The sequence below is a fragment of the Erithacus rubecula genome (assembly GCF_903797595.1).
Source record: "Erithacus rubecula genome assembly, chromosome: 24".
NCBI lineage: Eukaryota > Metazoa > Chordata > Aves > Passeriformes > Muscicapidae > Erithacus > Erithacus rubecula.
In genome coordinates, this window is record NC_136676.1 from 1258083 (window position 1) to 1272644 (window position 14562).

At 54.5% G+C, this 14562-nt stretch overlaps 2 protein-coding genes across 2 annotated transcripts in view; one reads left to right on the top strand and one right to left on the bottom strand.

The window, feature by feature from the left end:
• The window catches only part of PAX7 (paired box 7), a gene marked incomplete at its 3' end in the record, with an annotated part of 223924 nt that overhangs the window by 183514 nt on the left and 25848 nt on the right, over positions 1 to 14562 (top strand).
• Positions 1 to 14562, bottom strand: part of ARHGEF10L (Rho guanine nucleotide exchange factor 10 like) — a gene marked incomplete at its 5' end in the record, with an annotated part of 40452 nt that overhangs the window by 10785 nt on the left and 15105 nt on the right. Inside the window, 12 exons of the mRNA XM_079326164.1 lie at positions 528 to 614; positions 1798 to 1919; positions 3994 to 4094; positions 4858 to 4985; positions 5826 to 5941; positions 7123 to 7376; positions 8263 to 8408; positions 9358 to 9531; positions 10933 to 11025; positions 11106 to 11222; positions 12499 to 12678; positions 12745 to 12935. Coding sequence (XP_079182290.1) covers positions 528 to 614; positions 1798 to 1919; positions 3994 to 4094; positions 4858 to 4985; positions 5826 to 5941; positions 7123 to 7376; positions 8263 to 8408; positions 9358 to 9531; positions 10933 to 11025; positions 11106 to 11222; positions 12499 to 12678; positions 12745 to 12935 — 1709 coding nt within the window. The remainder of the gene's footprint in view (positions 1 to 527; positions 615 to 1797; positions 1920 to 3993; positions 4095 to 4857; positions 4986 to 5825; positions 5942 to 7122; positions 7377 to 8262; positions 8409 to 9357; positions 9532 to 10932; positions 11026 to 11105; positions 11223 to 12498; positions 12679 to 12744; positions 12936 to 14562) is intronic.

Genomic DNA, 14562 nt, shown 5'->3' on the forward strand with positions numbered 1-14562 from the left:
CCTGCCCCCTGCCCACCTGGGGGAAAATGGGAACAGTGGGAATGAGTATCTTGGAACTCCAGCAGCACAGCCAACCCACAGAATCCCATATAATCCCAAATAATCCCAAATACCCCAAAATCCCGGGATTTGTTTGGGGTTGTGCTCATCCAGAGATCTCCACCTGCCCCCCTCCCACACCTGTAGGAAAATGGGAACAGTGGGAATGAGCATCCCCAGCACAGCCATCCCACAGAATCCCAGAGAATCCCAAATAATCCCAAATCCCAGGATCTGTTTGGGGTTGTGCTCATTCAGAGATCACCTGCCCCCCTGCCCCCTCCCATCTGCAGGAAAAGTGGGAATGAGCATCCCTTGGAAGGTGATTTAGGCCAGAGCCATCCCAAACCACAACTCCCAAATAATCCCAAACCCCAACTCCCACACCCCAAATAATCCCAAACCCCAAATCCCACACCCCAAATAATCCCAAACCCCAAATCCCATACCCCAAATAATCCCAAATCCCATAGTTTGGGTTTGCTCACCCACAGGAAGCCCTGGGGCAGGGAGGTGCTGACAGCTGAGAATCCCAGGAGTGAGGAATGGACGGGATTGTGGACAGCAGCTCCGAGCTGGGGGAACCAAAAACTGGGATTGGGACATGGCCCAACTGCAATTCCCCAATTTCCCCCTTGGATTGTCCCAGTTCCTGCCTTTTCCAGCCCCTCCTCCACTGTGGGGTTTGTGCCTTTCCACCCCAAAATCATGGATATAAAGGAAAGGGGATGGAGAACCCAAATCACCCCAAGCAAGCAGGATGTCAGTGCAGATCCCAAAATTTGGGATCCAGCTGCTATTCCTGATTTCCCCCTTAGATTCCATCAATTCCTGCCTTTTCCAGCCTCTCCAGGGTGGGATTTGTGCCTTTCCTGGACAGATCCCAGGGATTTCCTGGACAGATCCCAGGGATTTTCAGCCCCTCTGGATTGGGATTTGTGGTTTTGTTCACCAAAATCATGGATGTGAAGGGAAAAGGAATGGAGAAACCAAATCACCCCAAACAAGTAGGATATTGGTGAAGACCCCAAAATTTGGAATTCAGCTGTTATTCCCAATTTTCCAGGCTGGATTGCCCCAATTCCTGCCTTTTCCAACCCCTCCAGGGTGGGATTTGTGTCTTTCCTGGACAGATCCCAGAGTTTTCCTGGACAGATCCAGGACAAATCCGAAGGTTTTCATGGACAGATCCCAGGGATTTCCTGGACAGATCCCAGAGTTTTCTAGGACAGATCCCAGGGATTTCCATCCCCTCCAGAGTGGGATTTGTGTGTTTCTTGGACAGATCCCAGGGATTTCCAGGACATATCCCAGGGATTTCCAGGACAGATCCCAGGGTTTTCTAGGAAAGATCCCAGGGATTTCCAGGACAGATCCCAGGGTTTTCCAGGACAGATCCCAGAGTTTTCTAGGACAGATCCCAGGGATTTCCAGGACAGATCCCAGGGTTTTCTAGGACAGATCCCAGGGTTTTCCAGGAAAGATCCCAGGGATTTCCACGACAGATCCCAGGATTTTCTAGGACAGATCCCAGGGTTTTCCAGGAAAGATCCCAGGGATTTCCAGCATAGATCCCAGGGATTTCCAGGACAGATCCCAGGGTTTTCTAGGAAAGATCCCAAGGATTTCCAGGACAGATCCCAGGGTTTTCCTGGACAGATCCCAGGGTTTTCCAGGACAGATCCCAGGGTTTTCCAGCCCCTTCAGGCTGGGATTTGTGCCTGTCCTGCCCAGATCCAGGGATTTCCCAGCTCCCACCTGCAGGTCCAAGGCTTTGGAGGAGAAGGCAGGAATGTGGCAGCAGAGGATGGGGCAGCAGAAGGGAGCTCGGCTCCTCCTGTCCTCGTCAGGGCAGAGCCAGCCCGGCTGGTTCTCATCCCCTGCACAAAACCAGCATCAGCCCCTCCCCAAACTCCTCCTCTGGGATCCAGCCCAGCCCCAGTCCACCCATTCCATGGATTTGGGATTGACTCATCCCCTTCTCACAATGTGGAAGGGAAAAAAACCAAAAAAATCCAAATTTACGGGAAAAAAATCCCTCTTAATGTGTCAGGCTGGGATGGGGTTGGAGATGTGACTTGTGGATATGGGATTATCCCAGAATTTTAAAGAATAGGGAAAAGTAAATGGGATTATCCAAGATTAAAAAAAAATAGGGAAAGGGAAAATGGGATCATTTCAGATTTTTTAAAAAATAGGCAATGGCAAAATGGATTATCTCAGGTATTAAAAAAATAGGGAAAAGCAAACAGGATTATCCCAGTTTAAAAAAAAAACAGGGAAAAGCAAATGGGATGATTCCAGGTTAAAAAAAAAAAACAGGGAAAAGCAAATGGGATGATTCCAGGTTAAAAAAAAAAAAAAAAAAAAGCAGGGAAAAGCAAACAGGATTATCCCAGATTTTAAAAAACAGGGAAAAGCAAATGGGATTATCCCAGTTAAAAAAAAAATTAGGGAAAAGCAAACAGGATGATCCCAGTTTAAAAAAATATAAGGAAAAGCAAATTGGATGATCAGAGATTAAAAACAACAAAAAAAAAGGAAAAGCATGATCCCAGTTTAAAAAAATATAAGGAAAAGCAAACAGAATTATCCCAGTTAAAAAAAATAGGGAAAAGCAAACAGGATGAACCCAGATTTTAAAGAACAGGGAAAAGCAAATGGGATGATCCCAGATTAAAAAAAAAAAAAAAAAAAAAAAGGAAAAGCAAACAGGATTAGCCCAGATTTTAAAAAGGGAAAAACAAACTCAAAGAGATAAAAACTGAAGATCCCAGCCCAGCATTCCCAGGGAATTCTGGATTTTTGGGGTTTCCTTCCATGGAAGGTCCTTGGAGGTGCTGGGGGCGCCTGAGCAGGGATTGGGAAGTGCAGGAGGGGCAGGATGATCCCAAATCCATCCCAATCCATGGAAACACTGCACAGGAACCCCACAGGGGCAGCTCCAGCCAGATTCCAGCAAATCCCAAAGGCAGAGCTGGAAGTGACAATTCCCAGCAATTCCCCAACCTCCTCCAGAACCTCCCAAACTCCCAGAACTCCCCCAACCTTCTCCCAAACTTCCCAAATATTTTCCAAACCCTCCCCAAAACTTCTCCAATACCTGCCAAACTCACAGAACCTTCCCAAACTTGAACCTCCCAAACCTCCTCCAGAACTTCCCCAATCTTCCCCAAAACTTCCTAAACCTCCAAAAGCTCTCCAAACTCCAAAAGGTCCCAAACCTCCAAAACCTCCCAGACCTTCTCCAGGATCTTCCAAACTCCCAAACCTTCTCCAAAAACATCCCAAACCTTCCCCAAACCTCCCAAAACCTTTTCCACAAAGTTCCCAAACCTCCAAAACCTCCCAAAACCTTCTCCAGCACCTCCTCAACATTCCCTAAACCTCCCCTAAACCTTCCCAAACCTCCAGAACCTCCCAAATCTCCTCCAGAACCTCCTAAACCTCCTCCCAGGGCTCCTCCACCCCCATTCCCAGTTCCCCCAGTCCCAGTTCCCCCAGTCCCATCCCCAGTCCCATTCCCATTCCCATTCCCCAGACCCATTCCTATTCCCATTCCCAGTCCCATTCCCATTCCCAGTCCCAGTCCCAGTCCCAGTCCCAGTCCCAGTCCCAGTCCCAGTCCCAATCCCATTCCCATTCCCATCCCCATTCCCATTCCCAGTCCCATTCCCAGTCCCATTCCCAGTCCCAGTCCCAATCCCATTCCCATTCCCATTTCCATTCCCAGCCCTATTCCCATTCCCATTCCCATTCCCATTCCCATTCCCATTCCCAATCCCATTCCCATTCCCAGTCCCATTCCCATTCCCAGTCCCATTCCCAGTCCCAGTCCCAGTCCCAGTCCCAGTCCCAGTCCCATTCCCATTCCCATTCCCATTCCCATTCCCATTCCCATTCCCAGTTCCCCCAGTTCCCCCATTCCCAGTCCCATTCCCATCCCGCACTCACGCAGGCCGATCTTGGCCAGGTGCAGCCGGTTCACCCAGCAGATCTTGCTCAGGGGGCTGGGGGTGATGAACACCACCATGACACTGATGGGGCGCCCCGACCTGCAGGACAGCGCCTTCAGCCTCGGCTGTGTGCTCCTCATCATCCTCACCCAGCACCCCCAGCCTCACTGCAGCACCCTCACTGCCACCCCCTCCCCCCCTCCCCTCCTTCATCCTCCTCATTATCCTCACCCAGCACCCTCAGCCTCACTGCAGCATCCTCACTGCCACCCCCTCCCCTCCTTCATCCTCCTCATCCTCCTCATCATCCTCACCCAGCACCCCCAGCCTCAGTGCAGCACCCTCACTGCCACTCCCTCCCCGCCTTCATCCTCCTCATCCTCATCATCATCCTCACCCAGCACCCCCAGCCTCAGTGCAGCACCCTCACTGCCACTCCCTCCCCGCCTTCATCCTCCTCATCCTCATCATCCTCACCCAGCACCCTCAACCTCACTGCAGCACCCTCACTGCCATCCCCTCTCCACCCTCATCCTCCTCCTTCACATCCTCTTCATCCTGCTCTTCATCCTCCTCCTGCTCCTCCCCATCCTTATCCTCCTCATCCTCTTCATCCTGCTCTTTATCCTCTTCCTCCTCATCACCTTCATCTGGCTCTTCCTCATCCTCCTCCTCATCCCCATTCTCTTCCTCATCATCTTCACCCTTCTCCTCCTTCTCTTCTTTTTCCTTCTCCTCCTCCTCATCATCTTCATCCTCCTCCTCCCTCTCCTCATTCTCCTCCACATCTTCCTCATCCTCCTCCTCCTCACCATCTTCATACTGATCTTCCTCCTCCACCCCTCCCCCCTGCTGCCCTCACTTGTCGGGTTTCCCGGGCAGCAGCAGCCGCAGCCGGCACTTGTTGGCCGAGTGGATTTCCTCCTCCTTCACCTTCATCATCCTCTGCAGGGCCAGGCACCAGTCCTGGGCCACGGCCATGTTCAGGTTCTGGGGACACCAGAACGGCCACACATCACCCCAAATCCTACCCAGCATTGAGGGAATGGTCCCACAGGGCTGGGATCATCCCAAATCCCACCCAGAACTGTACCCAGTGTTCCCCCAGGGATGGGATGATGCCAAATCCCACCCGAGCTCCCAGGAAGGGTCCCCCATAACTGGGACAATCCCAAATCCCAGCCAGAGCTGTGCCTGGCGCTCCCAGGAATCGTTCCCCAGAGCCAGAATCATCCCAAATCCCAGCCAGAGCTGTGGCCAGCAGTCCCCCCGAGCCAGGATGATTCCAAACCCCACATTCCTGACCCCATCCCCGCCCTCCTTGCCCCATCCCCATCCCCACATTCCCGACCCCATCCCCATCCCCACCCTCCCATCCCCATCTCCACGTCCGGCCCCATCCCCTCTCTCCCATCCCCATCCCCATCCCCATCCCCATCCCCATCCCCACTCCCATCCCCATCCCCATCCCCATCCCCATCTCCATCCCCATCCCCATTCCCACACTCCCTGCCCTATCCCCATCCCCACTCTCCCATCCCATCCCCTCTGTCCCATCCCCATCCTCATTACTGCACTCCCTGCCCCATCCCCACTCTCCCATCCCCATTCCCACTTTCCCGGCCCCATTCCCGTGCTCCTATCCCCATCCTCATCTGCACTCCGGCCTCATCCCTGCCCCGTTCCCATCCCTGTCCCCATCCCCATCCCCATCCCCATCCCCATCCCCATCCCCATCCCCATCCCCACCCTCCCTGCCCCATCCCCGCTCTCCCGGCCCCATTCCCTCTATCCCATCCCCATCCCCTCTCCCCCGCCCCCGGGCGGTACCTGGTAGGTTCCGTGCAAGGTGCTGACGAGCAGCGTGATCTGCTCCACCACCGCCAGGTCCTTCTGCAGGTCCTGCAGCTCCTGGAAGAGCCGCGGGGGGCCCAGGTACACCTTGTCTGGGGAAAGGGGGTGTCAGAGAGGGAGCCCAGCCCGCCAGCCAGCAGCACCAAACACCCCCTGGATGGGGAATCACAGAGGGGTGAAACCCCCTCAAATCCCCCAAACTCCTCAAAAAAACCCAAATCCCCTAAAAACCCCCAAACCCCATTAAAACCCCAACCCCCCTAAAAACCCCAAACTCCCTAAAACCCCCAAACCCCCTAAAAACCCCCAAACCCTGTAAAATCCCAAACACCCTAAAAACCCCCAAACCCCTAAAAACCCCCAACACCCCCAAATCCCCAAACCCCATTAAACCCCCAAATCCCCATTAAACCCCCAAACCCTGTCAAACCCCAAATCCCCTAAAAACCCCCAATTCCCATTAAACCCCCAAACCTCCTAAACCCCCAATACCCACTAGTAGCCCCAAACCCCATTAAACCCCCAAACCTCCTAAACCCCCAATACCCACTAATAGCCCCAAACCCCATTAAACCCCCAAACCCCCTAGAAACTCCTAAACGCTGTAAAACCCCAAACCCCCTAAAAACCCCCAAGTCCCCTAAAAACCCCCAATACCCCCTAAACCCCCAAACCCCATTAAACCCCCAAACCTCCTAAAAACCCTCAAACGCTGTAAAACCCCCAAAGCCCCTAAAAACCCTCAAACCCTGTAAATCCCCAAACCCACTAAAAATCCCCAACCCTGTAAATCCCCAAAACTCCCTAAACCCCCAAACCCTGTAAAACCCCCAATACCCCCTAAACCCCCAAACCCCATTAAACCCCCAAACCTCCTAAAAACCCTCAAACGCTGTAAAACCCCCAAAGCCCCTAAAAACCCTCAAACCCTGTAAATCCCCAAACCCACTAAAAATCCCCAAACCCTGTAAATCCCCAAAACTCCCTAAACCCCCAAACCCTGTAAAACCCCCAATACCCCCTAAACCCCCAAACCCCATTAAACCCCCAAACCTCCTAAAAACCCTCAAACGCTGTAAAACCCCCAAAGCCCCTAAAAACCCTCAAACCCTGTAAATCCCCAAACCCACTAAAAATCCCCAAACCCTGTAAATCCCCAAAACTCCCTAAACCCCCAAACCCTGTAAACCCCCAAACCCCTCAAATCCCCTAAAAACCCCCAAACCCCATTAAAGCCCCAATCCCTTCACCCCCTCTCCCAGCCCTCACTCACTGTGCGCAGCCGGGCCGGTGGCCGAGTGCCCGTGGCCGTGTCCGAGCCGGCGCTGCCCCGCGCTGGCCCCGCTGACCCCGGTGGTGGCCCCGGTGGTGGCCCCGGTGACCCCGGAGGTGACCCCGGTGGTGGCCCCGTCCCTGTCGCTGCCGTCCTGCCCCACCTCCACCACCTGCACGTGGGGCAGCGCCGAGCTCCACTTGAGCGCGTAGCGGGGCCCGAGCGGCGCCAGGCTGGGCAGCTCCAGCTGCGCCCTGCGGCAGCCAAGGGGTTAACGGCAAAGCAACAGATGCACGGGGTTAACCAAACAGCTGGGCTTAACCAAACAGATGGGTTAACCAAACAGCTGGGCTTAACCAAACAGCTGGGCTTAACCACACAGCTGGGCTAACCAAACAGCTGGGCTTAACCAAACAGATGGGCTTAACCACACAGATGGGCTTAACCACACAGATGGGTTAACCAAACAGCTGGGCTAACCAAACAGCTGGGCTTAACCAAACAGATGGGCTTAACCACACAGATGGGTTAACCAAACAGCTGGGCTTAACCACACAGCTGGGGTTAACCAAACAGCTGGGCTTAACCAAACAGCTGGGGTTAACCACACAGCTGGGCCTAACCAAACAGCTGGGTTAACCAAACAGCTGGGTTAACCAAACAGGTGGGTTAACCAAACAGCTGGGGCTAACCAAACAGCTGGGTTAACCAAAAAATCTCGATTTTCACCCAAAAAATTGATTTTTCCCAAGAAACGCGGATTTTCCCCCAAAAAATCTGGATTTTCTCAAAGGAAAGAGGAAGAGGAACGGGAAGGGGAAGGGGAAGGGGAAGGCAAGGATTTCAAGGATGAGGAGGAACAGGAGGAGGAGGAAGAGGAAGAGGAAGAGGACGAGGAGGAGAAGGAGAATAAGGATGAGGAAGAGGCGGATGTGGAGGGAGAATGAGGATGATGAGGAGGATGAGGAAGAGGAAGAGCAAGGGGAAGGGGAAGGGGAAGGGAAACGGAAAGTGGAAGGGCAAGGATGTCAAGGATGAGGATGAGAAGGAGGAGGCGGAAGAGGATGAAGTGGATGTGGAGGAAGATGAGGATGAGGAAGATGAGAGGATGAGGATGATGAGGATGAGCAGGGGCGGTACCGGAAGTTGGCGTTGGCGCACAGCAGCAGGTCGCTGAGCAGGAACACCTTGCGCTCCTTGGATTTGAGCAGCTGCCCCCGCTCGCCGTACACCGTCTCTGTCAGCGTCTCACACAGCAGCAGCTGCCGCTGCCCCGCCGCCAGAGCCTGCCAGAGAGAGAGAGTGACCGCTGGGAGTGACCGCTGGGAGTGACCACTGGGAGTGACCGCTGGGAGTGACCACTGGGAGTGACCACACAGCCACAGTGACCACTGGGAGTGACCGCTGGGAGTGACCACTGGGAGTGACCACTGGGAGTGACCACACAGCCACAGTGACCACTGGGAGTGACCACACAGCCACAGTGACCGCTGGGAGTGACCGCTGGGAGTGACCACACAGCCACAGTGACCGCTGGGAGTGACCGCTGGGAGTGACCACACAGCCACAGTGACCACTGGGAGTGACCGTTGGGAGTGACCACTGGGAGTGACCACTGGGAGTGACCACACAGCCACAGTGACCACTGGGAGTGACCGCTGGGAGTGACCACTGAGAGTGACCACACAGCCACAGTGACCACTGGGAGTGACCACTGGGAGTGACCGCTGGGAGTGACCACACAGCCACAGTGACCACTGCACAAACACAGCCAGACTGACCACTGCACAAACAGAGCTGGACTGACCAGTGGGTGAGGAGGAGGACAAGGATGGGGAGGAGGAGAAGGAAGAGGAGGATGAAAACAAAGATAAGGAAGATGAGGAGGAGGCTGAGGAGCGGGAGGAGGAGGAGAAGGCTGAGGATCCAGATGAGGAGCAGGATGAAGATGAGGAGGATGCAGCTGAGGATGAGGATGAGGGTGCAGGTAAGGGTGCAGGTGAGGATGAGGATGAGGGTGCAGATGAGGGTGCAGGTGAGGATGAGGGTGAAGGTGAGGGTGCAAGTGAGGATGTAGGTGAGGGTGAGGGTGCAGGTGAGGGTGCAGATGAGGGTGCACGTGAGGGTGCAGATGAAGATGAGGACGAGAATGCAGATGAGGCTGAGGGTGCAGGCGAGGATGAGGGTGCAGCTGAAGATGCAGGTGAGGATGAGGCTGAGGGTGCAGGGTCCCACCTTGCTGAGGGCGCTGCGGTCGCCGATGCTCTTGCTGAGCTGCTGCATCTCTGCCAGCTGGTCGGCCACGCGCTTCTGCTCGTTGAGCTTCTCCGCCAGCGTCTCCAGCTCGGTCAGCGCCAGCTGCAGCGCCAGCCGGTCACCGTGGCCACGGGGAGTGTTCTTCAGCATGTCCTGGAGGGAACACCAGGAACACCGGGAGTACCGGGAACACTGGGAACACCGGGAACACCGGGAACATCCGGAGCACCGGGAGCACCAGGAGCGCTGGGTCAGCACCGGGTCAGCGCCACGGGAGCCCTGGAGCCCCAGCCACCAGCACTGCAGGATCACCCTTGGCTGGATCCAAAATCCAGCCAGGGTCTGAGCCCCAAAGTGTGTCCCTGTGCTGCTGCTGTCAAAAAGGGGCTTCTCCAGAACCACCCAGAATCTTCTACAGAACCATCCCACTCCTCCTCCAGAACCATCCAGAACCTCCTGCAGAACCTCCCCAGTCCTCCTCCAGAACCTCCTCCAACCTTCTACAGAACCTCCCCAATACTCCTCCAGAATCTCCCAGAACCTTCTACAGAACCTCCCAGATCCTTCTCCAGAACCTCCCAGAAATTCCCCAAACCTTCTCCAGATCCTCCCCAAACCTTTTCTAGAACCTCACAGTCTTCTCCAGAACCTCCCAAAACTGTTCTCCAGAACCTCCCCAAACCTTGTCCAGAACCTCCCTGATGTATCCAGAACTTCCCCAATCCTTCTCCAGAACCTCCTAAACGTCCTCCAGCACCTCCCATAACTGTTCTCCAGAACCTCTCCAAACCTTTTCCAGAACCTTGTCCAGAACCTCCCTGATGTCTCCAGAACCTCCCAAATGTCTCAGAACCTCTCCAATTCTTCTCCAGAAACTTCCAAGTGTCTCCAGCACATCCCCAACATCTCCAGAACTCCCCTGATGTCTCCAGAACCTCTTAAACGTCCTCCAGAAACTCCCCAATGTCTTCAGAACCTCCCCAATGTCTCAGAACTTCTCCAATTCTTCTGCAGAACCTTCCCCAATGTCTCCAGAACCTCCCTGATGTCTCAAAACCTCTCAAATTCTTCTCCAGAACATCCCTGATGTATCCAGGACCTCTCCAATGTCTCAGAACCTCTCCAGTTCTTCTCCAGAACCTCCCCCATGTCTCCAGAACCTCCCCAATGTCTCAGAACCTCTCCAATTCTTCTCCAGCACCACCCCAATGTCTCTAGAATGTCCCTGGTGTCTCCAGAACCTCCCCAACGTCTCAGAACCTCCCTGGTGTCTCCAGAACCTCCCCAGTATCTGCAGAACCTTCCCAATGTCTCAGAACCTCCCCAGTGTCTGCAGAACCTCCCCGTGTCTCAGAACCCTCTTGATGTCTCCAGAACCTCCCCAGTATCTGCAGAACCTCCCCAGTGTCTCAGAACCTCTCAAATTCTTCTCCAGAACCTCCCCAATGTCACAGAACCTCCCCAGTGTCTCCAGCCCCTCCCTGATGTCTCCAGAACCTCTCATATTCTTCTCCAGAACCTCCCCAGTGTCTGCAGCCCCTCTCAGTCCCTCACCTGCAGCAGGAGGATGAACTGAGGGAACCTCTGGATGGGTTTCACCATCAGCCCGTAGAGCGTGACGCGGTCAGCGCTGGCCATCTGCCGCTTCTGGGGCAAAGCACCAGGACAGGGATTGGGAAAGGCCCCCAGCAAAGGGAGTTTGGGGACAGCAGAGGGGCTGCTCTGACCTTGAGGAAGTCCAGGAAGGCAGGTTTGGTCAGACAGGCCTTCTTGATCAGGGACATGGCCGTGGTGAAGTTGTTGACGTAGTCGCTGTAGACGTCCAGCACCATGGACTTGGAGAACTGGGAGAGGATGGGAGAGCTGGAATGGTGTGGGGATTCCCAAAAAATGGGATAGGGAATGTGCTGGGGGGGTGTCCCATCAATCCAACCCTCCCCATCCATGGTGGGATCCCAGGGGATGTTTGGTGGTGATTCCCGATCCCTGGTGGAGTCCCAGGGGAGGTTTGGTGTTTTTATCCTCCCAAAGCACCATGGACTTGGAGAACTGGGAGAGGACAGGACAGTGGGAATGGTGTGGGGATTCCCAAAAAATGGGGTGAGCAAAGTGCTGGGAGTCCCATCAACCCAACCCTCCCCCAGCCCTGGTGAGATCCCAGGGTGATTTGAGGCCATCCCCAGTTATTTATGGGATCCCAGGGGATTTGAGGCCATCCCCAGCTATTCATGGGATCCCAGGGTGATTTGGGGCCATCCCCAGCTATTCATGGGATCCCAGGGGTGATTTGGGCCATCCCCAGTTATTCATGGAATCCCAGGGTGATTTGGGGCCATTCCCTGTTTTTGCTGCAATCCCAGGGGTGATTTGGGGTCATTCCCATTTTTTTGTGCAATCCCAGGGTGATTTGGGCCATCCCCAGTTATTTATGGGATCCCAGTGTGATTTGGGGTCATTCCCATTTTTTGTGCAATCCCAGGGTGATTGGGGCCATCCCCAGTTATTTATGGGATCCCAGGGTGATCTGGGGTCATTCCCAGTTTTTGCTGCAATCCCAGGGGTGATTTGGGGCCATTCCTGGTTATTCATGGGATCCCAGGGTGATTGGGGCCATCCCCAGTTATTTATGGGATCCCAGGGTGATCTGGGGTCATTCCCAGTTTTTGCTGCAATCCCAGGGGTGATTTGGGGCCATTCCTGGTTATTCATGGGATCCCAGGGTGACTGGGGCCATCCCCAGTTATTTATGGGATCCCAGGGTGATTCGGGGCCAGCCCCAGCTATTCATGGGATCCCAGGGGTGATTTGGGGCCAGCCCCAGTTATTCATGGGATCCCAGGGTGATTTGGGGCCATCCCCAGTTATTTATGGGATCCCAGGGATGATTTGGGCCATCCCCAGCTATTCATGGGATCCCAGGGTGATTTGGGGCCAGCCCCAGCTATTCATGGGATCCCAGGGTGATTTGGGGCCAGCCCCAGTTATTTATTTATGGGATCCCAGGGTGACTGGGGCTATCCCCAGTTATTTATTTATGGGATCCCAGGGTGACTGGGGCTATCCCCAGTTATTTATTCATGGGATCCCAGGGTGATTTGGGGCCAGCCCCAGCTGCCCCACCGAGGCCACGAAGAGGTCCCCGATCCTCTCGCTGGAGTCCCACTCGGCCACGCGCGAGGCCAGGGCGATCTGGAACATGGAGTGGCACTGCAGGATCTCCCTCAGCCGGAAGAACACCAGCCGGCACTTGCGGGCGCTCAGCACCTTGGGCTCCATCTCCAGCAGGGGTTTGCGGTAATCCTGCGGGAAGGCGGCGCTGGAACCCGGGATGGGCACTGGGACCCCCCAGCCCCGGGCATGCCCCACCTGCAGGATGCGCTTCAGGGAATCCACGTAGCTGCGCTCGCTCTGCACGATGGAGCCCAGGATGTGCCGCCGCAGCACCTGCGGGACACGGACCCAAATCACACACCCCGGGGTGGGGGAATGCGGGAACGGCCCCACAACAAAACCCCAAATCCTGGGATAGGGGAAATGCAGGTCTGATCCCACAGTTCCTGAGATCGGGGGAACGTGATCTCACAAATCCCAAATCCCAGGACTGGGGAAATGCAGGCACAGCCCTAATCCCACAAATCCCAAATCCCAGGACTGGGGAAATGCAGGCACAGCCCTAATCCCACAAATCCCAAATCCCAAGATTGAGGAAATGCAGGTATAGCCATGACCCCGCGGATATCAAAATCCGGGAAATGCAGGAATAGACATGATGCCAAAATCCCAAAATCCCAAATCCCGAGATGGGAGGAACACAGGAACAGCCCTGATGCCCAAATCCCAAATCTCAGGACTGGGGAAATGCAGGCACAGCCCTAATCCCAAGATTGAGGAAATGCAGGTATAGCCATGATCCCACAGACCTCAGAATCAGGGAAATGCAGGAATAGACATGATCCCAAAATCCCTAATCCAGAGATCAGGGGAAATGCAGACGCAGGTCTGATCCCACAATTCCTGAGATCAGGGGAACGTGATCGCACAAATCCCGAATCCCAGGAGTGGGGAAATGCAGGCACAGCCCCAAACCCAAGACTGAGGAAATTCAGGTATAGCCATGATCCCACTGACAGCAAAATCAGGGAAATGCAGGAATAGACATGATCCCAAAATCCCTAATCCAGGGATGGGAGGAACACAGGAACAGCCCTGATGCCCAAATCCCAGATCCTAGGATAGGGGAAATGCTGGCACAGCCCCAATCCCAAGATTGAGAAAATGCAGGTATAGCCATGATCCCACTGACAGCAAAATCAGGGAAATGCAGGAATAGACATGATCCCAAAATCCCTAATCCAGGGATGGGAGGAACACAGGAACAGCCCTGATGCCCAAATCCCAGATCCTAGGATAGGGGAAATGCAGGCACAGGCATCACCCCACAGATCCCAAAATCAGTAAAATGCAGGAACAGCCATGATCCCAAAATCCCTAATCCCAGGATGGGGGAAATGCAGGCCCAGCCTGTGGGGTTGTGCTATGATCCCCCAACCCCAAATCCCAGGAAAGGGAAGCAGCCCCAGCCCGGTGGAAGCGCTGACTCAGCAGCGCCGTTTCTGCTGACTCGGCTTTTCCCCATTGCTCAATCACGGGGCCCCAGGGAGGCTGTGACTCAAACCGAGGGAAAACCCAATCCCAGGAAAGCCCTGATCCCAGGAAAGCCCTGATCCCAGATCCTAGGAAAGCCCAGTCCCAGGAAAGCCCCAATCCCAAATCCTGGGAAAGCCCAAATCCCTAATCCCATGAAAATCCAACCCTTAATCTGGGGAAAGCCCTGATCCAAAATCCCAGGAAAGCCCTGATCCCAGGAAAGCTCTGATTCCAGGAAAGCCCTGATCTCAGGAAAACTCTGATCCAAAATCCTAGGAAAGCCCTGATCCAAAATCCTGGGAAAGCCCAAATCCATAATCCCACGAAAATCCAATCCCTAATCCCAGGAAAACCCCAATCCCAAATCCCAGGAAAGCCCTGACCCAAATCCCAGGAAAACCCCAATCCCAAATCCCAGGAAAACCCCAATCCCAGGATAGCCCCAATCCCAAATCCCGGGAAAACCCCAATCCCAAATCCCAGGAAAACCCCATTCCCAGGATAGCCCCAATCCCAAATCCCGGGAAAACCCCAATT